We start from the raw sequence: 27,860 nt of genomic DNA, 5'->3' as shown, positions 1-27,860 counted from the left end.
TACAGGTGTCAGGATGTTGAGCTGGGTCCAGAGGGTGCTGCCTCAGCCCCCAGGGACTCCTCAGAAGACCAAGCAAGAGGAGGAGGGGACAGAACCAGAGCCAGAGTTGGAGCCGAAGCCTGAAACAGCCCCCGAGGAGACTGAGATAGAGGAAGTGTCCCTGGTGAGAACTGAAGGGCCAGGAAGGTCACGCTGGCCTCGCTGCTCAGAGAATCCCCGGCTTGGATCAGTTGCCCCCACCCAGCTTCCACAACAGAGAAAGTTGGGGCCAAAAGGAAATGTGGGGGGCGGGGGTATCCTGGTTCTATAAACAGCCAGATAGTAAACATTCTAAGCTTTGTAGGTCACGCTATCTCTGTTAATTACTCAATTCTGCCACTGTAGTGTGAGAACAGCCATGGACAATATATAAATGAATGAACATGGTGGCTGTGTTCCAATAAAGCTTTATTTGCAAAAGCAAGCACTAGGCTGGATTTGGCTCACTGGCCATTGTTTTTTAACCTCTAGAGTCTAAAACAGAATTAATCAAAGTAGCCAAGCCCAGAACCATTTGTTGCCAGTCCAGGAGGAGACCAGGAGCTTGCCAGGGATAAATCTACTATATATTAAGCACACTGCTTAGTTCAGCTGGTATTGTTTTGCAGGACGACTTTCTCCTTAAAGGAAGCAGGGTGTTGATAATACAATCTGCTACAAACCTCTTAAACATTGTGGACCAGTAACAGTTTGCAGACTGCTACTGGTTCCTGGTCCACACCTGGGACAGCTCTAGATTTATATACATATTTTGTGCACCTGTGCATGTATGCACATCTCTGTATTTGTGTGTTAATAGACCTGAAATAATGTGTTTATGAGTGGATATTTGTATGTCAGTGCAAAACCACAAGTATATTTGTATACACCTATATATGTGTGTGTGTATGTTTATGTGACTGGGCATATGCATGTACGTGTGTACAAACAAATATCCGTGTCTGGGTCTATATGCAAACGTTAAGTGTATGCACACTTGAGTGGGGCAGCTTTCTGGGCGAGGTGGTAGACCTTTGTCTCCCAGGTGGGAGGTGAGGCCCTAGGATTTCAGAGACCACTGTGAGAATAGAGCTGTTTGGTCCTGCGGGGGCTCAGTCATGGGTGGGTCAAGGGCTGCTCTGCCTGTACCAGGGCTGGCATCACTGGGGGCTCACATGGCCCTGTTTGAACCCTCCAGCCACCGGAGGAGCCCTGCGTGGGGAAGGAAGTGGCTGTGGCTACTCTGGGTCCTCAGGGTGAGTGCTGGAAGCTCTGGCCAGTGGGTTGGGGGAGGGCGGGGAGGGAGAAGGGCTGTATCCTCCACTTAGAGCCCAGTAGCAGCCCATGAGATTGGCCCATGAGTGCCCCCTGACAGATGAAGAAACTGAGGCTCAGGAAGCTAAGGGCAGACTCCTGGGGACTTTCTAGCTGAGCTGAGCTGGGACTGCAGGCTTCCAACTCCCTCAGGGTTCTCCCCTCTCCTCCGCCTCTGCCTTGACCTCCCCAGCAGGTAGAAACGGGCCTCTGAGAGGGTCTAGTCCTAAAGTCAGAGGGGCTCTTTCCAGGAACCCAGGAGACTGCTCTCACTCCGCCCACATCCCTCCAGGCCCAGGTCTCTGTGGCTCCCGAAGCTCACAGGTACTACAGCACCCTCCCCTCTCCTCAGGGCCAGCCCCCCACCCAAGCTAGGGAGTCATTGAGGAGGCGGGGAAGGCCACTGCTCTCTGCTCTGCAGTCATTCCCAAGCAAAGGCCCAGGTGACCCTAGGAATTGGCTGAGGGGAGCCTCAGGCAGAGGAGGGGGGTCTCCTGGGCCAAATCGACCATACGACCAAGAGAAATGGAGGCTGGGGACCAGAGATTTCTCAGTGCTCGGGCGAAATGCAGGTTTGGTGTGGCCAGAGCTTCTGATTTTCCCCATGAAGACAGGAAATCCAGACTTTCCCATGAAATCTCCCCAAAAGGTCACATTTTAGACCCTGGGTGGTTGCCCCAGTGAGCATGTCTGTGGGGGGCGCAGGTTGGCCTCAGACGGTGAGTCTATGATTCTGTCTAGGCTGACAAGCCTCTGTCACAACACCCCACAGGAAACCCTCAACCCTTCCAGAACACAAGACATGAGCCAAGTGCAGGAGGGGCCCCTTAGAGACAGGCTAACTGGACACAAGGATAATTGGCTGATGTTTTACTGAGTATCTCAGCAGGGTGGGCTTTGAATGGCATGGGGCAGGCCTGGCCTCACCAAGCATTGGTGTCCCCCCATTTTCCAGAGAGGGACACAAGGCTCCTAGAGGGAGTTGATGTGTCTGAAGAATCACAGTGGGAGATAGAGGCATGGGGTTCAAACCAAGTTCTTTAGGATGCTGTGGACTGCCATGCTGACCAGGGAAGGGTTGGGGGCGTTGAGGGCAGGCCAGTCTCTCTGTCCCTCAGTGGTCCCAGAGGCTGGATGCTGACCTGGCTCAGGAAGGGTGTGGAGAAAGTTGTCCCGCAGCCTGCCCACAGCAGCAGGCCCTCCCAGAACATTGCTGCAGGCCTGGAGAGTCCAGATCAGGTACTGCTGGGGTTGGGAGCTCCGGTGGGTTGGGGGGAAGGGGCGGGAGGGAGGCCAGCGCACCTGTATCCTTTGCCCACGTCTGTCTGTCTCAGCAGGCAGGAGCACAGGTCCTTGGGCAGTGCGGCACTGGGGGCTCAGGTAAGGACAGGAGGCCAGATGGCATTATAGTGGTGGGTTTAGAGGCTGCTAGGACTTCCCTAGTGGCTCAGTGGTAAGCAGTCTGCCTGCCAATGCAGGAAATGCAGGTTCAGTCCCTGGGTTGGGAAGATCCCCTGGAGAAGGAAATGGTAACCCATTCCAGTATTCTTGCCTGGACAATCCCATGGACAGAGGAGCCTGGCGGGCTACAGTCCATAGGGTTACAAAGAATCAGACATGACTGAGCAACTGAGGACTGAGGGGCTGCTGGGTTGGGCCCAGCTCTTGGGGAAGAGTCCATGGGGCCAGAGCCCATCTGTCTCAGGCCTGGTTCAAACCTGGGTTTGAGTTGGGTTGACTGGGGGCTCTGGGCAGCCCTCTTGCTGCTAACAGGCTTCTTTTCTTTTTCAGATGAACCCAGTGGACCCTCCAGGGCTGAAGACCCAGGGTGAGTCCCTGTCCCCGAGCCCCATCTGTAGTGTGTGTGGTGGGCTCAGCATGCCCAGAGCCGAGGGTCCACCACTCCCTCTATGTATGACCTTGGACGTGCCTCTTGTCTCTTCTGGACCTCACTTTTCTCATCCACAGTATGGGGATGATGAGCCCTGTGCTGCTCATAGTTTTTTGTGTTCATTACTGGGAGATTCTCAGATAGGGGCCAAGGCATGGGTGAGCTGCTTAGGGGTGGGCCTTGTGTAGGTGGGTGCCACATGGAGGTGGGTACCACATGGAGGTGGATGCCCAGAGGCAGGATCTGGGCCACCATGGGGGACACTAGGGTGCCCAGTTGGCCTCACAACTGGCCACAGCTTCTGACTTCTCACGGTGCTTCCCTAGTGGCTCAGACAGTAAAGAATCTGCCTGCAATGCAGACCTGGGGTCTATTCCTGGGTCGGGAAGATCCCCTGGAGAAGGGAAAGATAACCCACTCCGGTATTCTTGCCTGGAGAATCCCATGGACAGACGAGCCTGGTGGGTTACAGTCCATGGGGTCACCAAGAGTCGGACACGACTGAGCGGCTGACACTCCTGCTTCACTTGCTCTGACTTCTCAGAACTGACTGAGAGGGTGGCAGGCTGGGTGGTGACTGTGGCAAATGGGGGAGCCCATGTCCCACTCCTGGGAGGGGCCTCACTGAGCTCCCCCTGCCTGTGCCTTGATAGACTGTCAGGTCCTTGAACTCAGGCGTGTTTGTCTAGGTCACTGCCAAACCCCTAGTGACCAGCACAGTGCCTGCCGCACAGAGGCAACTCAGCACAGAAGAGACGAATGAATGAATATGCAATCACACACACCATTCATTGATTCATTGCTCCTACTTGCTCTCTATTCCTTTTGTCCCCTGGAGGCTGCCTAGGTCATGGGTCCCCAGGGTTACCCTGGAGACTAGTGAGACCAGTAAAGCCATTAAGGATGAAGGCACCCAGAGGACTCGCCAGCTTTCTTTTGGGCCACACCTGGGAGATGGGTTCCCCTAGGAGCATGGAGCTTCCCTGAAGAGAGTGGGGCTGCCTGGAATAGATGGATCTGGGGACCCAGTGTTTATCCCAGAGTCAGCTACATAATTGGTGGGGCCCACTGCAGAATGAAAATACAGGATTAAGATGGTGACAATAGAGCATTAAACCAAACATGAGCCTTTCTAAGTATGGGGCCCTCTGTGACCACACTGTTCACATACCCATGAAGCCAGACTTCTCTGTGCCAGTCACAGGGAGCACCCCCCACCCCCCTGCTGCATTCAGGTCCGCAAGCAGCCCCAACTCTCATCTGCTGCCCAGGAGGCCAAGGCTGGGCCTGCGGTTCCAGAGCCTTGTCCAGCCTTGGGTCAGAATTTCAGTTTGGCGGAAGTCCCCTATCACTGGAAGCCCTTTAAGAGTATGCAGTTCCAGGTCCCCACTGTGCGGAATGGGAGCCAGGGAAGGGCTGATCACTTGAGTTTGCTCACCTGACCACTGGCCCCTCTGCAGGCCCGGGCCCTGGCTGCTCCGGTGGTTCGAGCAAAATCTGGAGAAAATGCTGCCTCAGCCCCCGAAAATCTCTGAGGTGAGTTGAAGAAAAGGGAGAGCAGGCAGCTGACTACCCAGGAAGGGCCTACCTACTCCAGCAAGTGCTCCTCACTGCTGGGACCCTTGGAGGGGGACGGGTGCTCTCCTCCCTGGTGGGTCCTTAGTGGGGAGGAATGGAGGCAAGAGGGGCTAGCGATGGAGGGGAAGAGTGGGCGGGGCTGGCCAGGGCTTGAGCGCACCAGGCCTCTTCCTCCATGACGTCATTTCCTGTTTTGGCCCAGGGCTGGAGCGATGAGCCTACAGATGCTGCCTTAGGTCCAGGTACAGGGAAGGGGCCTGGGGAGGGGCTGCCTGGGATGGTCACAGACTGGGCTGGGGATACAAATGGGGCTCCAAGGGTGCTCTGGGAGTGGTTCAGCTTGCAGGGAACTGGCTGTTGTGGGAACCCTGAAACCCCTTCCCTAGTGCAGGCTGGGAAGCCAGGGACAGCCTCATGAAGGCCTGGACAAGGCCCTGCACCTCAGCTCCATGTCTGTCTGAGGATGAGGAGAGTTAATGCGGTCCTGAAGGGCTCCCCACTCAGTCACACTGGCACCTCGAATCTGGATCCCATGCCCTTAGGGGTTGCATTGAGCCCCCCACGTCATCCTTACCCCCTCCCTCTCTGTTACTTAGAGCCCCCAGGACCCGCCCTGGAGATCAAGCCCATGCCGCAGGCCCAGGAGAGCCCCTCCCTGCCGGCTCCTGGCCCCCCGGAACCTGAGGAGGAACCGACCCCAGAGCCCCAGCCCAGTATTCAAGCCTCCTCCCTGCCACCCCCACAGGACTCTGCCAGGTGAGCCCCTCAAACACCTCTGCTCGCAGGGGCAGCAGGCTCAGTGCCTGGCCCCAGCCCAATACCGCCCCCGCCCCCCCAAAACGAGTCTTTTAAATTAGAAAAGTAACACAGGCTCCTGGGAGAAAATTCCAGTGGGTTTGCAGCGCCCTCTCCCTAGGCAATCACATCTGCAGCTTCTCCTGCTTCTGCACAATTCCGAGATGCAGACGAACGTGGAGAACATTTCTCCTGCAAACATACATACCCGCAGCAGCAAACTCTAGATACGCTAGACTCTAGCAGTAGATTCCAGTTCATCTCACTTTTGTTTTTAACCTAAAAATATATCTTAGAGGTGGTTTTTACACATAAAGGTCAGTTCCACTCTTTCAGCGACTGCATACTACTTCATTATACCGATGTGCCGACTTTTATTTAACCATTTGGTGGACATTTAGGTGGGTTTCCACTCTTGGAACAGGTAATATACTTGTACAGGCATCATCGCGTTCATGTGCAAGTGAATCAGAGGAAGTGGAGTTGTTGGCTCAAAGGATACACGCATTTAAAATCAGGATGGCTACTTCCCTGGTGGTCCAGTAGTTAGGACTCCGCTCTTCCAGTGCAGGGGACACGGGTTTGATCTCTGGTTGGGAAATTAAGATCCCTCATGCCATGTGGCCAAAAAAATAAAATCAAGATGGGTACTGCTAAGTGCTCCCACCCTGGCAGTGTATGAGGGGCTGGAAATGAATCTTAGAGGTGGGGTGGAGGGTGGCGGGGGACTGAGTTACTTGCTGGGCTCTGAACAGTCACCAGAGGCTCAACTAGGGAGGCCAGGGATGGGGCAGTGGTGTTCAGGGCTGGGCACTTAGGTTCTGGTTCATCTTCTGGCGGGTTGCTACCTGCCTTGGGGAGGGGTCTGACTCTAGCCTCAATCTTCCTATGAGTTCTCCTGCCTGGACATGCCCCTTCTCTCTCTCCCACTTGCAGGTTGATGGCATGGATCCTGCACAGGCTGGAGATGGCCCTGCCACAGCCAGTGATCCGCGGGAAGGGTGGGGAGCAGGTGGGTGCTGTCTTGGGGAGTAGGGATCCTGGGTAGTGGTGGTGGGAGGGTCCTGGGAGCTCAGACAAGGGTGAGATGGTCCCTGGTCAGGGAGGGCACAGACGGAAGATGGGAGCCTGTAACCGGAACTCAGCCCCCCTAGCCTGCCTGTCTGCATGGCTCATGTCCATTCCACACACACACACTCTCTGGTCACTGTGACTACAGTGACCGCCTGCCTGCTGGTCACAGTCAATGGGGAGGTGCTTCCATGCGGGAAGCAGAGAGGATGTGGGGTGCAGAGGAGGAGCCTCCCAGGAACATCAAGGAGGACTTCCTAGTAGAGGTGGCCTTCAAGTTGAGACCTGAAGGAGGAGTAAGAAGAGGGTAGGAGAAAATGAAGGGGGTGGTGTAGGAAGGGCCCTTTAGGCAGAAGGTCAGTATGTGCAAAGGCCCAGAGACAAGAGAGGCCCAGAATGTTCCAGGAAGAAGTGGGGCTCTTGGGAAGCCAGCGGGCCCCATGTGCATTTCTGACGACCTAGAGCCCCCACATGGGTTGGAGGGAGGAGCAGGGCACCCTACCTTTCCCTCTCCAAGAATCTGTCGCCTGACCTTTCTCCCTTGGACACAATTGAACATTTTCATAGAAGCACCTGGAATGGAGGCCTGGGTGGTCGTCCCCTGTAGTGGAAGGTGGACAGGAAGCTTCAGGACTGCTTCCCTGCCGGTTGACCCCTCAGGCTCCATGTTCACACACCCTCTGTGGGCGGCAGAGGAAGGAATAGCTTTGGAGCTCCCCAAGAGGAGGGAAGAGGGCGTCCAGCAGCTGGAATGATTAGTGGGTGAAGATGCACTGACTGGGGGTCTCTGGGGATGGGCTGGCGGGGAGAGGCCTGCGTGCAGATGGAGCTTTGAGAGAACCCTCAGGGGAGGATGGGAGAGGGTTTTCATGCATAGAGAACCAGAGAGAGGGCAGCTAAGGCAGGTGCCCACCTGGGCAAAGGAGGTGAGATGGGACCAGGCAAGCGGTGAGCCTGATAGGGGAATGACTAGAGCAGCGGGCCACTTCGAGGGGGAGGGAGTGTCTCGGGCGCAGTGAGGAAACCTCTTACTCCCGGTGTGCCAGCAGTGCTGACTGAAGCAGGAAGGCTGGTGAGGAGCCCACAGAAACTGTTTCCCCATTTCTCCCCATACAGGAGTCTGACGCCCCAGTGACATGTGACGTGCAGACCAGTAAGTGACACCTTAGTGGGTCCTTGTGTGTGTCCCCGTGGGGGTTGTTTGGTCTGAGTGTGCATGGGCCAGGCAAGGACATGGGGATGGCCAGAGCAGCCAGTCTCCAGACCTGGACCTGGGAGAGCCCATGCTCTGCAGGCCACACTTCGGGTCAGCCTGGCCAGCCAGCCAGAGCCTGGCCCAGAATCAGATGGTGGTTGGAGACCCCCTCTTGGGGACCGGGGAGCCGAGGGGATGGGCACATAGGCAGGAACCTGGCCTGCCTGCCAGCTTCTATGCAGAAAAAATAATTCTGAGATCAAGTCGGATGAGCCTCCCTTCCTGCGAGGAAGCCCTGGAGAGAGTGTCCCATGGTTCCCTGGGCTAGTGGGTTTGGCTCAGCAGAGTCCCTGGTTATGGGGTTAAAGGAGAGAGATGGGCTTTCTCTGGGGGTACTGGACACCTTGAGCTGGGAGGGCATCCCCTCGCCTGTGGGGAGTGTGTATGGCTTTTTATTTCAGCCCTGCAGGAGAACTGGGCCCTGGAGGGGAGGGCTGAGATCCAGAATCTGCTCTTCCTTCATGTCATGGCCTCTGGAAAGGCATGTGGCATATGGGGCACCCACACATCCATTCATTTGTCTGTTCATTTGTTCATAAATGCTCATGGAGAGCTGCTGTGTGCCAGGCCTGTGATGAGAACTGGAGGTGAGCGGAGCAGAGTTCAGGCCCAGGGCAGTGGCCCTCTTTCACCCTGGATACAGGCCATTGGAATGTGGGCCCTGGGTGTCCCAGAGCTGCCTGCCCCAGCCCCACTATGGTGGCCTTTATGACCCACTCCAGTATTCTTGCCTAGAGAATCCCATGGACAGAGGAGCTGGTGGGCTGCAGTCCGTGGGGTCAGAGTTGGACACGACTGAAGCGACTTAGTGCACATGGTCACTCCGACACAGGGCGGCACGCACAGACTGGCTGACTGTGGAGCTCAGGCATGGGAGGCAATGGGGTTTGTGTAATCGTGGTAGTGTCGTGAAGGGAAGGCTTAGGGCAGGGTTCACTCAGTCTCGAGCTCACAGCCACCCTAAAGGGTGCAGAGCAGGGCTGCCCACGGCTATTGGGGTGGGCAGAAGGGCAGAGATGTGCCCAAGGTCACAGAGCAGTTGTCATGGAGCGATGACTAGAGTCCCTTGGGCCCAGCAGCAGCTGCTCAGCCAGGCCAAGGTTAGAGGATCGGAAGCCCTTCCCTGGAACAGAGACCCACCCCCTCCACTCCCAGGGGCCAGTGAGAGATCTGAGGATGGACCCCCGTCCCGCCCTCCGAACCCGGTCTCTGCTCCTCCGGAAGCCAGCTGTAGGCAGGACCTTGCGGTGTGCCTGGAGCATGTGGGTCATGAATGAAACCAGGGTGTGTCAATTTCCTTAGGGCCGCCATAACAAAGACCAGAAGTGGATACCCTCAAACGGCAGAAATGGACTCTCTCTCAGTTCAGGAGGCTGGGAGTCTGAAATCGAAGGGTTGGTAGGGCTGGTTCTGGGGCTCTGAGGTGGGCCCCGTGCCGCACCTCTCCCCTGGCTCCAGTGGCTGTTGGCCATCCTCGATGCCTCTTGGCATCTAGCTGCCCTCCAAGCTCTGCCTTTTCTGTGTCCGCCAAACCTCCCTCTCATGTCTTCTATAAGGAAGTGTCATTGGGTTTAGGTCCTTCCCATTCTAAATCCTGGAGAAGGCAATGGCACCCCACTCCAGTACTCTTGCCTGGAAAATCCCATGGACAGAGGAGCCTGCAGTCCATGGGGTAGCTAAGAGTCGGACACGACTGAGCGACTTCACTTTCACTTTTCACCTTCATGCATTGGAGAAGGAAATGGCAACCCACTCCAGTGTTCTTGCCTGGAGAATCCCGGGGACGGGAGAGCCTGGTGGGCTGCCGCCTATGGGGTCGCACAGAGTCAGACACGACTGAAGTGACTTAGCAGTAGCATTCTAAATCCAGCGTCACTTCACCCTGAGATCTTTAACTAGTGACACCTGGAAGAACTCATTTCCAAATAAGGTCCCGCTCACAGGTAACAGGGGTTAGGACTGGGATATAGTTTCTTGGGGCGAACACTGTTCAGATGAGGGTGGCCCTTCCCCTGCCGGTCCCCCAGACCCCCACCCTTTCGCTCATTCACTCCCTCTGCCTGTCCACCCCGCCACCCACTCCTCTGTCTTCTCCTTTGTTTCAGGGGTGGTGGCAGCTGGAAGCCTCTGAAACAAAAGGGAAGGGAGCCTGGGAGAGCACAGATGGACACATGGACAGATGGATGGAAGGAGAGAAGGGTGCCCTGAAGAGAAGACCTGCGGGGGAGGGGAATGGGGTGGCCATTGAGCTCCCCACCCTCCTTGAACCCCCTACTGCCCACCCCCCACCAATCCCAGGCAGGGTGACGGGGAGCCAGTCCCAGAACTGCCCCTCACAGACTAAGGGTGCCCTTTTCCACCCGAGCGAGGGGAAGGCCAGCCCAGCAGCCTGTAGGGTCTAGGCTGGACAGCCGGAGGACCTCCCACCAGAAGGCTGCAGGGACGCCCACGGGCATGGCTTTGAAAGGACACCCACACAGTTCTCAGGACGGTGCCTGACACACTCAGCACCCCCAAAGGACGGTTTTTCCTGAAACAGGATCTCCTTAGGCTTGGCCATGTTCTTCCCCTCCAAAATTTGGGGACCACTAGTGGATGACATCACTATGCTTTAACTGACATTAAAAAGCATATGGTAGTACATCAAAGTTGTGATTGCATGATGTTACTGCTCCGGGTAAGGCTAAAGGGAGTACTTAGGTTTGAGACATGGGTGAATTAATAAGGCCCGCATATTGGGGTTGTCGGAAGGAGTCAGCCACGGGTCCTGAGCCAGTTGCCCTGGGTCCCAGCTGACCCACAAGATGTCTTTGCTTGGGGCAAGGAGGATTTTAAACATTGGCATTAGTTGTTGACATTGAAAACCAGGTGACTTGGCTCAGGAAACCCTGGCTTCTCGTGCCAACTGGGAGTATCGGGCTGCCATGGCTCCACACTGTGCGCTGGGGACAGTCTGCGTGGCAGCTGCCACCTGAGAGCAGGGGCACCCTCCACTCTCATCTCCCCAGCTACACAGGCCTTGGGGTTTTGAGACCCCCGAGGTCTCAGACTGGCAACGAGGGGAGGGCAAGCTGGTAGAGGGAACAGGGTGAACATATGCCTGGCGGTGAGAGCGTACAGGGAGAGGGCTGGGCACTTCAGCTGATCGGGAGCCCAGAGTCCTTGATGCGGGAGGTAAGGCTAGAAAAGTCGGGGCCTGATGTCAGGGGACTAGGCTGTAGGTGACGGGGAGCCGTTGGAGGTGGTTGAGCAGGGCAGTGACTTCGCAGAGAGTACTCTGAGGCTAAGCTAGCATCGGAGGCAGAGAAGGCCGCTGAAGCAGGGGTTCTTGAACTTCAGGTGACATCTGGGGGTGGCTATGAAGAATGTCCCACACCCAGACCTCCCAATTTAAAGAGTGTGGGAGCCTGATAATCTGCACTTTCAAGAAGCACCCACTTGCTCAGATGATTCTGATGATGGTGTAGTGGAGAGGACCACACTTTGAGAAATACCCAGTTAGTGAGGAGTTAGTGCTTCAGGGACCAGAAGATGCGGGTCTGGGCTAGCGAGAGAGAGAGCAGGTGTCATGATCCAGGTGTGCCAGGGAGGATGAGGGTTTTAAGTACAGGCCAGGGCTTTGCCAGCAATCCAGGGACCGGGTGGAAGCCTTGGCCTAGAATCCATGCCCCTGGGCTCCCTGTCGGCTGGTCCTAGAAGCAGCAGCTCCCTCCCTGTATGGGGCAGTCGACCTGCGCTGCTGGAGTCAGCAGCCTGAAGACTGCCCTAGGCTGGGAGGATACTGCACAGGAAGGGGTGTGCCCTGAGGCACTCCAGGGTGAAGTTTAAGCCCTGGATGGAGCAGCAGTTTCCATGTGAGTTTGAGCATCCATAGCGCTTCGTGGCCCCATCTGTGACCTGGCTGCCTGGATGGACCCTGGAAAAGCCAGAAGAGCTAAGAGTCAGATGCCTGCAGAGAGGGTCCCACCTTACAGCTCCAGGGACAGTAGGGCCCCGCCCCAGAATTGGTACACCCTGCCTGCCCTTTCTGACTGGTGATCTCAGGCACCATCCTCTTCTTTGGCTATAAAATGGGGATAGGCCTGGCGCAGAGATGTAAGGAGGAAATGCTTGTAAAATGCCTACTCACTAATTAGTACCTAAAGAAAAAGGGTTAATGAGAGGGAAAGCAAGGATGTGAGCAAGGATGGCATCCAACGCCTGTCATGGAGTGGCTGCCAGTGCCGGGGAGGTGCTTCTAGGGCACGCTTGTCACCTAGGATAGCACCTGGGAAATGAGTCAGGGGACCTGGCCCTGCCTCTGGCATCCTGTGTGGCCTTAGACAAGTCACTCAGCCTGTCTGGTCTATAAAATGGGGAGAGGACTGTCCTTACCCTGCAGGGTTGCTGTGAAAGCTCATGAGCTCACAGGTCAGGGGATATTCTGTCCCATGGGTGGCCCCTGGGAGTCAAGCAGGAACTTGCACCCTCAAGGGGTGGTCCGGATGAAGACCCCACACCAAGGCTTGGTGACAACATAGAACAGTAAGCACCTATGACCTGTATGTCCCACCACTGGATTCAGGGCCACAGTGGGAGGATCTTCCCTGGTCAAAATCCAGGCTGCTTAGAGGGATAGGGGAGATAGGACTGTAGTCTAGGATGTGATGGGCACCTCCTCTGTGAGGCAAGATAACATCCGTACCTGGAAGACAGGAGGCAGGAGTAGGGAGTGAGAACTCCTGGAAGGAGACTGCCCCTGAGCCTGGCGTGAGGGAAACACCCTATAAAAGAAAGCCTTAATCTGCATCTCAGTTTGCTCATCTGTAAAATGGGGACTAAAACATAAAAGAGGGAAAATAAAATGGGGATAATAGTTATTCCCACTTCAAAAGGTTGATGTGAGGACTAATTGAGTTAATCCATGGGTCACTTAGTACAGGGCCTGGCACATAGTAAATGCTCAATAAGTGTAGCTGGGGCTATTGTTATTATCCTGCACTATGAACAATAACTCCCAGAGTCAAAGGAGAAGACTTGAGGCCAGCTTCCACATAAAGTCACCGTTAGTAATTCACACCTGGCTTCAGGCCCACCAAGACCCCTGGAGCTTTGGGGGACCACCTGCTCCCAGGTAATCTTCACCTTTCTCCCCGTTCTCCTGTCTGGGGGTGGGCTCAAGCTCCTGATGAACCTCCCCTGCACCCGCTTCTGCCACGCTCACAGCCCCACTTTCTCTGCCAGGGACCAGAGTCCATGGAGAAATGTTGAAAGTGAGACCATGTCCATGAGAAAGTCAAATTCCCTTGGAGGTGGAGCCTCCAGTTCAAGAGAAAATCTTTCTAGACTCCCAGAGGCAGGTTCTGAGATTATGGGCATGAAGTATGCTGTCGGCAGGGGAGGCATCTGGAGAACAGGCGGTGAACAAGCTCCCTCTGTAGCCCTCGGGACATTCCGGGGCATTGCACCTGGATACGGCAGGGTGGACTTTGAGCATAGGTCTCATGGCGTCACCTGCAATACTGTGTTTGGAAGCATTGTTTCTGTACAGACCTCCAGGAAGGAAGCCCTGCTGAGAGACAAAGACTAATCATAGTGACAGCGTTAGTTGTTCAGTCTTGTCCGACTCTTTGTGACCCCATGGACTGTAGTCCAGGCTCCTCTGTCCGTGGGATTCTCCAGGCAAGAATACTGGAGTGGGTTTCCCTTCCCTTCTCCAGGTGAGATCTTCCTGACCCAAGGATCGAACTTGGGTCTCCTGCGTTGCAGGCAGATTCTTTACCATCTGAGCCACCAGAGAAGCCTTGTTTCAAAAGGAAAAAGAAAGGGGGAACTAATGGAAGGAGACAGGGTGAATTATTGTGGGCCCCCGCGCATCACTTTAGCACTGGCCTGGTTGTCAATGGCCCAGTGATAACTGCTGTTTCCACTGCTTGGATGAGAACTGGCGCGTGGCTGATGATGACCAAGGCTCCCTGTGTGGTCCCTGGGACTCAGAGGCCCAGGCCCACTCTCTCCCATACCGTGTCCCCTGTAGTCAGCATCCTCCCTGGAGAGCAAGAGGAGTCGGATCTCATCCTAGAAGAGGTTGACCCTCACTGGGAGGAGGATGAACACCAGGCGGGCAGCACCAGCATCAGCCCGCGGATCTCAGAGGCAGCTCCAGCTGATGAAGAGAAGGATGAGGTGGTGGAGCAGATGCCCAGGTGGGAGCCAGAGAAGGCCCTGAAAAAAAGATTGTCTGGGAAGATAACAGTCCTATGGTACAGAATCCCCAAGGTACAAAAGGGCAGAGAGCTGGGACCAAGCCTACCTTCTCCTCCCTCTCCCTCCTACCAGATACACATCTTTCTCCCCATGGGCACAACAGTTGCCAAGTTCTTCTGTAACTTTCCAGGGCCTATCTGAGCATATGTGACCATGGAGCCCCTTCATTTTTTTTGCACAAAAGATAGCATATCACATACATCGACGTTATTACATTCATTCAACAAGGTACCTTGAGATCTTTCCGCATTGAGAACATGGAGATCATACTCATTTTTCTCAACTGCATAGAATTTCATTGTATGGATATGCCAGAATGTACTTAACTTGTCCACTATTGATGGCCATTTTTATTATTTTAAATAATTCTGCCACAAGCACTCTTGTTCCATGTCCCTGAACGTGCATGTGTGTATATCTGCAGGATACATTTCCAGAAGGGAGTTGCAGGGTCATCAAGGAAGGGAGTGTGTAACCATGGTAGTGATGGCCAGGTCACCCTCTGCAAGGACAGAAGCTTCTCAGTTCAGTCCCTGTGGAGTCTTAGCTGCTCAAGTTAGGAGGCCTCAGGTCCACAGGTCCATGACCTACATTGCAAAGATGGGGAAACTGAGGACCAGGGAGGGTGAGGGGTGACCTAGGGTTGGCACCAGGGCGGTTGGGGGCCAGGACAGGCCCCTGATGCAGGGAGGGAGCCTTCATTGCTAGAGAGAGGCCAGGGCTCCCCAGGGGCAATCTTGCAGTTATAGGACATCCTACTGAGAACTGGGGCAGGAAGGGGACTTGGGATGCAGCTAGCTAAAAGTGACCTCATCTCTTGCCTCTGACCTCAACTCAGGGAGCTGCCTCGGATTCAAGAGGAGAAAGAAGATGAAAAGGAGGAGAAGGAAGACGGAGAAGAGGAAGAAGAGGAAGGCAGAGAGAAAGAGGAGGAAGAAGGCGAAGAAAAAGAGGAGGAAGAAGGGAGAGAGAAAGAGGAGGAAGAAGGCAGAGAGAAAGAGGAGGAAGAAGGCAGAGAGAAAGAGGAGGAAGAAGGCAGAGAGAAAGAGGAGGAAGAAGGCAGAGAGAAAGAGGAGGAAGAAGGCAGAGAGAAAGAGGAGGAAGAAGGCGGAGAGAAAGAGGAAGAAGAAGGCGGAGAGAAAGAGGAAGAAGAAGGCGGAGGGAAAGAGGAGGTGGAAGGCGGAGACGAGGAGGAAGACGAAGAGGAGGTGCATGAGTAAGACACTTGTGTGCCTGGCTTAGGGATGACCCAGGGAGGGGCTGCTGTGGCTTTTGGGGTGGGAATGCTTTCTGCTGCTCATGGGAGCTCCTCGCTTTGTTCTGAGCTGTGTGCTGAACCGCTGAGCACTGATCAGAGAGGCTAGGGGGCTGCTGGGAGACCTCCACTGGGCTCATAATGACCTTGGGATTCACAATACCCAACACTCAACAACCACCCCCACCCCACCCACCCCTATACAGGCAAACAAATGTAGAATGCACCTCCACAAGAAGGAGGTTTTGGGGAGAGGATCCTGAACCACGTGAGCCGGACAGAAGGGCAGATGGCGAGATGGATGCACGTGGAGGTGACGCGCAGATGGCTGGATGCCTGAGTGGGGTTAGGGGGTAAGAGGCTGGACCGGACATGTAAAGGCAGGTGTCTGGTCTTGTAGGTGGAATTGAAAGTGGGGCTAGAGGAGGTGTCCGGGGAGTGAGTATGGATGAAGCAGAGACCCAAAGGCCAGATCGGAGTTCAGGAGGAACCAGAAAGGACCAAGGAGGAGGAGAGGGAGATGAGAAGAGGGTGGGACCTGGAGGCCCAGTTGGAAAGTGTTTCAAGGAGGCGGAAGTGAACTGCAGCCTCAGGAGCAGCCTGCATGGCCCAGGAAGAGTAACAGTGTAACTTGAAGTGGGGGGAGATGATCCTCCAGAGGTTCTGGATTGTGAAGGCCTTGATGACTTCCTGGGAGCAATAGGGAGCCGTGGAAGGTTTGTGAGCAGGGGAGTGATGCAGGCTGGCAGCTGCACTGTGCAGAGGTTGAAGCAGGAGGAGCATCGAGGTGGCTGGGTGATTTCATCTCTCCCCTCGATCAGACCGGGTGATTTAGTCCTTCCCCTTGATTCACCCCCTGGCGCTGTTCCCTGTCCCTGTCGTTCTACCCTCCCTGGTGCCCCTTGGCCCACACCCTGCCTCCCTGTCCCTTTGGCCATGGCGTAAGGCAAGACAGCGCTGCGAGTGTTAGGAGCCCAAGCTTTGCTTCTCTCAGCAGAGTGACCTGGGTGAGCAGCAGGTAGGCATAGATCTTCCGCCTCTATATCTGTAAAATGGGAGGTCTGGCAGGGGGGGATAATAGCCCCTGCCCAGTGGCCAGAGGGCCGGCTGAGAACAGATGCAGTAGGACCTGGTGTGGAGTATGTGGTCCATCAAAAACCACCAACCTTCTCATCTCTACTAAGAGTCACTTTTAGTCTCAGTCAGGAAGCAGTTAAATCATGAGACCACATAGGATTTGGGAGCTAGAAGCCTGCTTAGTCTCCTCTGCTTTGAGTCCGCGCTTGCCCAGTTCACATATAATCTTTCCATCCTTAGCAGGAGGCCATATAACTACTTGCTTGCCTCCAATAATGGGGCACTCACAACCTCTCAAAGGCTATCCATTCCATCCACACATACCTCTGACTTAGGAAATTATTTCTTCTGCCAAAACTAGGAGTGCTTCCTTTTGGCTTCTGTGACCTGGTCCTAATTCTGCCCTCTAGGCCCCTCCAGAGCCAGGATGCTCTCACTCTCAGGTGAGTGCCCCTCCCTTAGGTGAAGACCTTAGGTGCTGTTTGGGTCTTCATTAGGACAGCCCTATCTGCTCTCTTCTTTCCACTTGGCTCTGGGTATAGTGCAGAGCTCTGAGCTGTTCTGCCAGAACACACACATGCCCAACACACAGGCCTACAAATCCCTTTATATGCCATGGCTCTTGAACTAAAACACCACGTGAAGGCCAGGGAGCCAGTGCACCCAGGCAAGCATACTAAGTACACATACGTTCTCTGTTCTCTGTTCTCTGCCTAATACACACGGGCACGCCGCATGTATCTGCACTGTGCATGCACACCTGCACACAGACACAGACATGCTGGGTTATGTGCACACGTGCGTGTCTTCAGGGCGCTTATACCCCACACAGCCTGCGGACATGCACAGGTAACACAGGCACGGGGCACTCACCTGCACGCATCCACACTACACACAAGCACACGCATACAGTTACCCACACACTCCCAGGCACGCACCTGGTCACGCAAATATTTGCCCAGAACTTCAGACTCAGGGAACCTTGGAGCCTAGGGCCCCAAGTAAGGACAAGGGTCTTGTGATGACAGAGTAGCTGATCCCAGGCACAACGCCAGAGGGTGTCAGGCGTGGGACAGGCGGCCGGGCTGTTGCTGCCTGGGGAAGGATGCTCTTGCCAGCTCTGTGGAGACACAGGGGTTACTGATGACGCGCAGGCCCTGGTAACGGGCAGATGGTCGCCTAGCGACCCGATCTCTGCTGGCAACAGCTCGGCTTTTCCTAGCAACCACAGCCTTTTGGTCCCCACCTGGTCTCCCTGGGGGCGTTTCTACAGAGTTCCCTGCACATCCCCTCAATCTGATTAGAAGCAGGAGGGATTGGAGGCTCAGTCACACTGGCTCTGGAGTTCGCCTTGCAGACTCGGGGCTGGGCCAGGGCTCCCCAGTTCTCCACTGGCACGCACCGACCCGGGGCTTGGGATGAATGTCATTGCCCCCAGCTGAGCTCCTGCATCATGCGCGTCCCTGTTGGCAAAGTCAGCAAGACCCAAGTAGGTGCCTGATTCTCCCTAAGGGCTCCCCTCCTTCATTCTTTCGGGGTTGAGGGATGCCTGGCAAAGAGTCTACAGTGAGGTCCTTAAGTTGGGGACACGGCCTGCTTTGTGACTTGAGGGAGGAGCAGTGGACTGGTAAACTCTTGCCAGAGGCTATAGCTGCTACTTCCCACATCTTTAACTCAGAGAGCCAGGATCTCTGCGTTCCCCGCCTCAGCCAGTCTGTCTGAGCCTCTGCTTGCAAATCCCAGGAATTTGGGAGCTTTCCAGAAGCTCATGGCCTGCTGCTTCTGGGCAGGTCAGGAGGGGGCCTTGGCAGGCAGTGGGAACACTCCCAACCAGGGGCAATAAGATTTTTTGGTACATGGGTCCCCAAACAGCCCCTGGTGAGGCTGACAGGGCCACCATCGGGCCTGTTATGGTGTCTCCATAGCTGGAGATGTTTGTGTAAAATGTTCTTCCATCTCTGTGGGTGATTCATAGATCGCCTCCTCCTCTGGGATTAATAATAACTACGACAGGAACAGTCTTAATAACAGCTGTCAAATATTTGATGAGCACTTGTGTTCCCTGCCACATGCTGTGCCAGGGCTCCTACTGCTAATCCCATTTCACAGATGAGAGCACTGAGGCCCAGAGACAGCAGCCCACACATCCAGGTTGCCCTGGCAGCGAGCGCAGAGCTGGGATTGTGTCCCAGGTCAGGCTGGGCTCTTAAGCAGACATCTGGTACTGCAGACGAGGAACAGTTCAACTTACTTGTGTTTAGAGATGGAGAACCCAGATGACTCTGGACAGGGGGAGATTTTTTGACTTTTCTCTTGGCTTCTTACTGGCACTTCTGACCTCACTCAAATAAGCCAGGCTGGGACTTCCCTGGTAGTCCAGTGGTTAGGACTCTGTGCTGTCAATGCAGGGTTATGGCTCTGATCCCTGGTCAGGGAACTAAGATCCCACATGCCGTGCAGTGTGGCCAAAAAACAAACAAACAAAAAGGCCAGGCTGTATGGTAGAGGCTGGACAAGTCCTACCCACTTGACAGATAAGCAAATGGAGGCTTCCCAGGGACTTGCTTTCCAGGCCTGATTCTAGAATGAGCAAGACCCCAGGAAGTCTCTGACTGGGACTGTGGGAAGCTCATTTTCTGGGCCTTCATGCTCTGAGAACCGAGGAGGCCACTGCATCTGTTTCAGGGAAGGAGAGTCAAGTCAGCTTCTTGCAGCACCAGCCTATCCACCCCTTCTGGGCAGGGCCTTCTTCTCTGTTAGGCTTGAGGGCATGGTTTCTGTAATACTTTTAGAAGCCCTCCAAGAACATGGGCATCCCAAGTGGTGCTAGTGGTAAAGAACCCACCTGCCAATGCAGGAGATATAAGAGATACAGCTTTGATCCTTGAGGCGGGAAGATCCCCTGGAGGAAGGCATACCAACCCACTCCAATATTCTTGCCTGGAGAATCCCAAGGACAGGGGAGCCTGGTGGGCTACAGTCCATAGGGTCAGAAAGTGCAGACACGACTGAGGCGACTTAGCATGCAAAGAACATTTAAATTTCTTTCAAAAGCAGGCCCAACAAATGAACTTTAAGATGGAAGAGAATATTTTAAATATAATATTACCATGTCAATCTTCATATAAATGCAGTCATAAAATATATATATGGAGGAAGGGGCCCATGAAGGCTGAAGTGCCAAGCCCTGTGAAAGCCATAATATGCCCTTTTCTTTAAGAAAATCTGTTTCTTCCTGGGCAGGATAGAATCTGACAACTCAGGTGCCTCAAAATGGAAATATGTATACAATGAAGAGAAAGAAAATGAGTTGGGTGCTTGAATCCTCCAGACACTCAGGTCACTCATCCACATCACCTGGGGCTGTGCAGACACTCAGAGGCTGGCAGTGGAATATTAAGGACTTGGCACTGGGGTCAGATATGCCCATCTTTTATCCAGGTTCACCTGGTACAGGCTATGTGACCTTGGCCAGGCCATCTGACCTCTCTGAGCCTCCAATTACTAAGCTCAAATGGGATCAATCGCAGCTGGGCTATTAGGGTCATTTGGGTGAGGATTTGGTGGGACAAGTGGTTGGCCCTGTGCCTGGCACTCAGCCCCTGGGAACTGCTGTGATAATATGATTGCTGGCTGATTCCTTCTCCCAGGCTGCTGTCTCCAAACCAACTGGGCCCCATCTCCTCACCCACCTCAGAGGCTGAGACTTGCCTCTTTGGGTAGAGGACAGGGGATTCAGGTTTTCTGGGCAGCAGAAAGAGCATCCTCCATTAGCTCCTCGGTGACAATGGTCCATGGTGTGGGTTGAGGCTGCTAGGAAGCCAGATCTAATTCTAACCACAAAAATCACATTAGCCCTTGGTCCCAAGTCATCATTTTAATCCAGAGACTGCACACAGGCATCTCAGGGCCCAATTTAGCCTGGAGACAGGCTCTTTGAGATATTGACATATTAATATAGATGTCAATGTAGATCATACATATTTTAATATAGATATTAGTTTGGATTAATTATCAGCCTCTAAAGATGGGGAGATTCCACATTAAAATGTGTAGTTCAGTCTTTTCTTGAAAATCAGCAGATCTGGCCACGGGGCACCCATTCCAAGCAGAATGGAGTTGCTGATTCAGATGGGCAGGGGTTCTCTAATTTGCCATATTCTCCTCTGCTCCCTATAGTCTAACCCTGGCCCCCTGTCACTCATGTGTGCCTTTGCCTGGGCCAGGGGCCCCTGAAACCTTCAGCAATTGCAGTGTGGCTCTGGTCTCATGACATCCAAAGAAATCAGGGTGTGTGTCTGAATTTTGAGTGATGTGGGACAATATGCTGTGTGATTTTGGTCAGGCCAATTGACCTCTCTGGGCTTCACTTTTCTCATACTTCCTTCTCTGCCTCCATCTTCAAGGTTGTCTGGAGACTCTAAGAGGGGAAATGCTGGGCATAGATTTTGAACACCATACAGTGCCCATTAGTCTCCCCTGCTGCAGAGGATGTTTCCTCAACACCATGCTCCAGGATTTTCTTTGCACATGCTGTTCCTATTTCCTGGACACCATTCCCCACCTATTTCCAACTCACAGGCCACCTCCTCTGGGAAGCCCTCCTAACTAGCAGAATTGTGGCTGTGCCCTTCACAGCCGCTTGCTCCAGCACATGATGCAGACTGTGAGATTGTTAACAGGATGTGGTATCTGCCGCCTGCCCGGTGCTGGGAGCTTCAAGAGGCCGGGGATGATCCTTAGGCATCTTTGTGTCCCAGCTCCTGGAACAGAGCCTGGCACTCAGCACAGCTCAGAAAACATTTAATATCCCTAACCCCAGACCTTGCCTCCTGCCCCCTCACAGTCACAGTGTCCTGCTGGATAGTTACCTGGTGGCACAGAGTGAGGAGGACCAAAGCGAAGAAAGTGAAACCCAGGACCAGAGTGAAGTGGGTGGAGCCCAGGACCAGAGTGAAGTGGGCGGAGCCCAGGACCAGAGTGAAGTGGGTGGAGCCCAGGAGCAGGACGGAGTAGGCGGAGCCCAGGACCACAGCACCTCACACCAGGTATGGAGCAGTGCCAGGCCTCGTGCCCTGGCTACGTTGGAGGCCTGGGGCAAAGTCAGTGGAAGGGGCTGGGGCCTTGTCCACTTTGTGTATGGGGGGTGGGGGTGGGGGTGAAGGTTCAGCTGATGAGATGCCCACCGAATGGAGAAGAGTGGGCTGGTAGTTGCCGTAAGGCCCTGCTTGTGTCAGGGATCAGATGGCATCAAGAAGGGCCTTGGCAACATGGCCATGAGTGGGCAGCAGTGGTCCTGGACTCCAGTCCTCATGTGGCTATGTGACTCTATGGGCCTCAGTGGTCACCTCTGTAAAATGGGGCTAAAAACCCCTCTCCAGAGTTTTGTACACGGCTGTAGGCTGTGAAATGTGGTGCCAGGCGGAGAGTGCCGGGGGGGCTGCTTTAGTTGCTTTGTCTCCACACACAAAGGGTTGCCCGAGAATTTCCCCTCATGATATGTGACAGGTCCAGGTGTTGGGGCCTGGGGCTCCTGTGTGCACTGGACGCCCCAGAAGGTGGGCTGAAGGTGTAACCAGCGGGCAGGGTAAGGAGTAGACTTGGGCCCATGAAGATGCCTGAGGGCAGATCCCCCGACACTGGCTGGGCTGGACCAGGGCAGGGATGGTTGGATGGTCACTGCTTTGGTTTCCTCTTTATCGTTCACAGGAGCTGCAAGAAGAGGCCTTGGCCGACAGCTCAGGAGGTAGGTGTGCAGTGGGGGTGGGGTTGCATACGAATGCCCAGGCTTCTTTGAGGCTGAGGGTAGCCAGGGCACAGGGGCAAGCCCTCCCCCTCTGCCTCTCAATTCCTTCCGCTCCCCAACGCATCCCATCCTCAGGCAAAACCCATTTTCTGCATCTTAGGACCACATAATCAGAGTCTGATGATGTATTTCAAAGGCCCCAAAGGAACTGCCTTGAGGCCCTGCCCCCCACCTTCCCCCCACCCCCACCCCACCAGGACTGCAGGTGTGTGTGTGCTCACTCACTCAGTCCTGTGTGACTCTGCAACCCCATGGACTGGCGCTCACCAGGCTCTTCTGTCCATGGGGTTCTCCAGCCAAGAATACTGGAGCAGTTTGCCATTTCCTACTCCAGGGGAATCTTCCTGACCCAGGGATCGAACCCGCATCTCTAGCATCTCCTGCACTGACAGGCGGGTTCCTTACCACTGCACCATCTGGGAAACCCCAGGACCCCAGGAGGCCTAGGGAAACCCTACTCCCAGCTAATCCCTCCTGCCAACCTCTTCACTGGGTCCACAACTCTCTAGGCTACAGACCAGTGAGAGTTTGGCTCAAATGTATCATACTTGAATGAAAATTGGGACCAGAGCTTGCTGAAAGCATGTCCTAGACTCTGTGTCTTTTGAGTTTTTCCTTACTGCTGAGATCTTTGGTACAAGTTTGGTCATTTGTCACTCTGACCCCTAATCCTGAGAACTTCAGGGACGACAGGCCAGAGTCTAGGAGAGTGAGGCCAGCTGGACCCTGAACCCAGGCCTTGCAAACCTCCACAATCCTCAAAGCGCTAGTAGTGCTCCAGACGCCCTGGAAGGCAGACAGACCATTTTATAGATGAGAAAACTGAGGCTCTGTGTGGGCAGCAAGGACACAGACCTTCATGTCACTCCTGGCTCCCCTCCTCCTTCCTTTCTGTGTGACCTGGAGCCAGTCTGTGACCTCTCTTAACTGTGACTTCCAAGTCAAGAAGAGGGGCAGTAACAGTACCTACCTCACTGGGTTGTTGGGCAGAGTGGGGGTGACCTTGTATCCCTGGCCCTGAAGGAAGAGACCATAAATGGGGTCATGAGCCTGTTTCCCAGGCAGCCAGCGTTGGAGATGGGATGGACCCAGGTGTCTTAACCCCAGGTGTCCTGAGTCTGCTTCCCACCTGGTCTTTGAAAAACATGCTCTGTTAACTTTAGCCCAAATCTACTGGAAACCTACTAAGTCTGCACCCCACAAAGATGAGCAAAACCAGGATCAGGGAGTGCAAACTAGGGTTCCATGGGGCTGGTTCCACCAGGTCATTTGGAAGCAGGTGACCTGGGAATCACACTTTGAGAAACACTGAGGCATGGCTCTCTGTCTGCTGCCGCTTGAAAGTGTGGCTCTCAAACCAGCAGCTTTGGTGTCACCTGGGAGCTGCTTTAGAATGCAGAATCCCAGGCCCCACACCACCCAGCTGAAGCAGAAACTGCTCCGTGACAAGATCCCTGGAGGTTTCTCTGCACATTTGTGTTTGAGAAGCAGTGGCCTTGAGTCGTAGTTCTCATGACTGTGATTGCAATCATTTGGGGGAGATTTTAAAAAATCCTGGTGCCAGTCCTCACCTCAGACCATTAAATCAGAATCTCTGGGGGTGGGCCTGGGCATCAGGCATTGCCAGGCCTTCCTAGGCAATTCCAATATGCAGCCTATTTGGGGAACCAGGAACCTAGGAAAAGTTATTGTGTCTGGTTGGAAGTGAAATTAATTGAGCTCCAGGGTTTCTTTAGGATGGAAAATCCTACCGGATTAAGAATGTTTGAATGTTAGCTTAAGAGCCTGAGGAGTTCTAGGTTCTTTGATTGTAAAGTAGGAAATGCTATGACGGTTGGTTAAGGAGAGAAAGTGCCAGAACTGGGTGGTGCTCAGGGCTGTCTCTCAGAGCTGTGGGTGGACCAGCCACACGACTGGTGTTGCCCTCCAGGGACAAGAGTGGTGCTTCAGACTCTGGGTGCACTGCTGCAAGTGCAGGTGGGCCCTGGGCTGGTCTGTGTTGGCACTGGTGGGGAAGAGCCCCACCTTCTCTGCCTCTCCCAACTCTCTGCTCCTCATTGCAGTCCCCAGGGTCCTGCCTCTGCCTGAGACCCCCTGGCCTCAGCACTATGGCTAAACCAGGCCGGGACATGGAGCTGAATCACCTAGTCCAGGATCAGTCGCCTGGCCAAGTGACCCCCAGGCTTGCCCCCCCAAACCTGGTGGAGCACCTCCCTAATGTGCCCAGCTACCGCCCCTCCATCACCCGCATCCCTGTCCTCATCTCCCGGAGGACAAACTTGTCCAACTCCAGCTTCATCAAGGAGACCAGGAGCTCAGCCCGTCGTCTAGGTAGCGTGAAACTGCCCACCCAGCATGCTGGTGTCTGTGTTGTGTGTTTCTGCATGGCTTGGGCTGCTTTCTGCATGGGTGTTGTGGTCTTGGTGTGGGACTGCTATTTGGGCTCCTAGAAAACCACCCCTTCTTCCTCTGCTGACCAGTGCCTTCGTCTTGCTTTGTGGTGATTTAAGGTATAATAGACCCCTTCTCTCTGCGCCTAAAATTCCACAATTCGTAATTCACTTTTGGGGGTTAAACATGGCATTTTGCAGATCATCAGTTTTTATATGGGTTAGTCACTCATACCCTAGTTTAAACAAGTCATTCAGATCTCCAGGCCAATGAAGAGGCTTGGATCAAGGAGCTGGGTCGGGGGAAGAATAATCAGAGGGAAATGGACCAGGATACAAGGTGAAGGTCCACTGCAGACAGAGTCTACTGACCTTGAGAGTTTGCTGGGAGCTGGACTTTCTGAGGACTGTGGCTGGCTGCCCAGCAAATTCCCTTTCAGGACAGGAGAGGCCCCCAGGTGTTGACAGGCAGACCCAGAGGAGAGGTGTCCTCAGGGGCCAGTGCAGAAAGAGAGCCTGTCCGGACCCATTTAATTGTGACAGGGTCCCCATAGTGGCCTTTGGGCTCCTGCTATTTGTTGCCTGCTGACAAAGAGCTGGGGGACATGCTGGTGCCTCGCGGCAAACCCCTGTCACTTTGAGTCTGCCTTGACTCAAACCAGACCTGCCTGTTTTGCCTTTGATTCATTTGTTTGCTTTAGGATGACACTGGGCAAGGTTGTCTGTGGTATCCACAGGCAGGTCGAGCTGAACATTTCATGACCAGAGATCCACTCTTATTCTCCCCTCCTCCTGGCTTGAGGTGGGCACAGAGTGGGGGTGAGGTGGAGTAAGATCAGCCTGCCTGGCCAAGTGACCCCAGGGCTTGTTCAGTTAGCAGAGACAGCGGAACACCCAGGGTTGGGGGTGGCGGTGGCTCGGGGTGGCTCAGGGCTGTCTCTCAGAGCTCTTGGCTAGACCAGCCTCATGACTGGTGACGTTCTCCACATGAGCTACTGGGGACGACATGCCAAGCTCAATCTTCCAGGCCAGCCCTAAATCTCACTCCAAAGGGTCCCCCATGTCCTCCACCCTTACATCACTTCTTGATTTTTGTATAGTCTGTATCAACTCTGCTGGAAGAGGGCATGGCAACCACTCCAGTATTCTTGCCTGGAGAATCCCATGGACAAAGGAGCCCGGCAGGCTACAGCCCATAGGACCACAAAAAGTCGGACACGACTAAAGTGACTTGGCACTCATACATGCAAGCATGTACCAACTCTGCGCTTATTTGCTTACTCATTTTTTCATTCAATTCAGTGTATTTAAATAGGAAGCTTTACATTATAATTCAAATGGAAAACCAGCCTGGCCTGCCATAAATAGAAGGGCATAAATAGAAATAACCACAAAGACATGGGGAACTAGGTCATGTTGGTAATTTCTAGTGAGGTGGGGGCCTGCTGAAGGCTCATAGCTGAGTCTGCGGAGGAGAACTAGGACATGTCTGGGAGGCGTTGAGGCCATAGCAGCACTAACCTGAGGTTTCCTCTCTGCCCACGCTGGATCCAGAGAGGACAGGAAAGGGAGGAATGGTCTCATTCTGTGTCATCCTTTGTTTTGGCTGTGCCATCTAAAATCATCGCGTGCCTTCTCTGATCCCTGGGAGCCCCACGCTTTGAGAAACAGTCGCAGTGACACATTGGGACGGTGGTCTGACCCAACTGTGATTGACACACAATGATTTTAGATGCTGTGGCCGAGGCAATGACAGCATGCAGTGAGTGACAAGATTATTTCCATTTCAGTGGTTCTGTGTGGCACAGAAGTCTGTAAGTAGGCTGGTCACCAACCTCAGGATGGGCTGAGAGTTTTAGCTCTGGAGCCAGGATGCCTGGGTCCAAACCTGGGCTCTGCTGCAGGTTTCTTAACCTCTCTGTGCTTCAGTTTCCTTCTGCACAAAATGGGGACAATGATAACAATGACCTCATAGAGTGGCTGGAAATGACGAAAGGGTTTATATATACATATAAATAAAGCACTTAGTGTTTAGTGAAACAAATGCCTAGTAGGCACATAGGAAGTGCTTAACAGTAAATATTATTATTCTCTAAACCAATTTAAGCATACAATATTATTCTTTGTATTCTTAACCACAGATTCTTATTCTATAAATCAGTATAATATAAACAAATATGATTTCTGTTTTGAGTTCTTACTCTGTCAAACTGGCAGGAAACGAAACATTGGGTTTAGGAGGTCCCCCTACCTTTGAGAGTGACTGAGTTTGTAGGGTCTTATGCAGGGTGAGATAGGGGGTGAGGGGACCACGTGGTCCCTCCCAGGCTCCCTTGGACAGCCTCATGGATGTTGAGGCCATGGTGTTTTTTTGCTGCCGGGGGTGCCATGCTGGAAGCACCTGGGGCCCTGAGCATTTTTGAGACGCTGCCTTAGTCCTGGCTGCCTCCATGCCCCCAGCCCACCTCCAGCTCCCCTCTCCTGAGGTCTGTGGGAAGCAGGGGGAGGTCCCTGCTACCTCATGGCTCTCTCCTGCTTTGCACAACCTGGGGCATCTCTGGTGAGTCTAGCAAAAGTCCTGCTCATCCTCCTTTCCTGAGGGCTTAGGGTTAGGTCAACAAATGCCCCAGAGTCTTGAGGTCTGCTTACGTTCCCTCCACCAACCTTCATAATGTGCTGGCTTTCCCCATGTGGCCACTGAAAAAAGCTCACAGATCCAAATGTTTCAAAACACACCCCTCCACATTTTGGGGGTGTGCACCTGCCTTGCTGGTACCCAGACCTGCACCTGGCTACTATTGCGTGGTTTGGCCCAGGTGTAGTGGGGAGTGGGGGCACCCTCCCAGCCCCTCAGCATCCTCTGAGCTCTGCCTAGGGGCAGACCTGTCCCCACAGTCCCAAGGGAGGGTAATGAAGCCCAAAACAAGGACACACCCAGTCTCCCCAGGGAGGATCTGATTCTCAGGATGCGAGGCCTCTCAGAGGTCAGGAGAGGAGCTGAGGGGATTATTTCTGGGGCCTCTTGGTAGATGCAAAAATAAGAAAATACCAAATGTCACAGGGGTAACACACATTACAAAAACAGTCTGTCACCCTTGATTGTAGGAAACTTCCAAATGTCTCCATTCGAGGCCCTTCAAGAATGTGAGGCCCTGAAGAGGTAA

The 27,860-nt window shown here is 54.0% G+C and overlaps 1 protein-coding gene across 2 annotated transcripts; it reads left to right on the top strand.

Moving 5' to 3' along the window:
- Positions 1 to 13: 13 nt before the first annotated feature.
- On the top strand, positions 14 to 27,860 carry LOC138419805 (cyclic nucleotide-gated channel beta-1-like). Of its 2 annotated transcripts, XM_069552892.1 has the most exons (16): positions 14 to 163; positions 1,217 to 1,274; positions 1,584 to 1,656; positions 2,451 to 2,571; positions 2,667 to 2,712; positions 3,124 to 3,160; positions 4,684 to 4,759; positions 5,004 to 5,043; positions 5,398 to 5,557; positions 6,533 to 6,608; positions 7,784 to 7,820; positions 13,939 to 14,107; positions 15,007 to 15,384; positions 21,347 to 21,548; positions 22,210 to 22,246; positions 27,802 to 27,860. In XM_069552892.1, the coding sequence occupies exons 1-16, from the start codon at positions 14 to 16 to the stop codon at positions 27,858 to 27,860; spliced, it is 1,719 nt and encodes a 572-aa protein (XP_069408993.1). The 2 variants fall into 2 exon arrangements, with proteins under 2 accessions (XP_069408993.1, XP_069408994.1); XM_069552893.1 differs by lacking the exons at positions 13,939 to 14,107; positions 15,007 to 15,384; positions 21,347 to 21,548; positions 22,210 to 22,246; positions 27,802 to 27,860 and adding an exon at positions 10,028 to 10,570.

Source organism: Ovis canadensis, chromosome 14 (genome assembly GCF_042477335.2).
Source record: "Ovis canadensis isolate MfBH-ARS-UI-01 breed Bighorn chromosome 14, ARS-UI_OviCan_v2, whole genome shotgun sequence".
Lineage (NCBI taxonomy): Eukaryota > Metazoa > Chordata > Mammalia > Artiodactyla > Bovidae > Ovis > Ovis canadensis.
This window is presented reverse-complemented; position numbering and strand designations above follow the sequence as displayed.

Excerpts from the sequence above, each read along its gene's own strand:
- LOC138419805 (XM_069552892.1), top strand. The coding sequence starts at position 14 with ATGTTGAGCTGGGTCCAGAGGGTGCTGCCTCAGCCCCCAGGGACTCCT. Across the intron at positions 164-1,216 it reads AGATAGAGGAAGTGTCCCTG|CCACCGGAGGAGCCCTGCGT; the intron begins GTGAGAACTGAA and ends TGAACCCTCCAG. Across the intron at positions 4,760-5,003 it reads AGCCCCCGAAAATCTCTGAG|GGCTGGAGCGATGAGCCTAC; the intron begins GTGAGTTGAAGA and ends GTTTTGGCCCAG.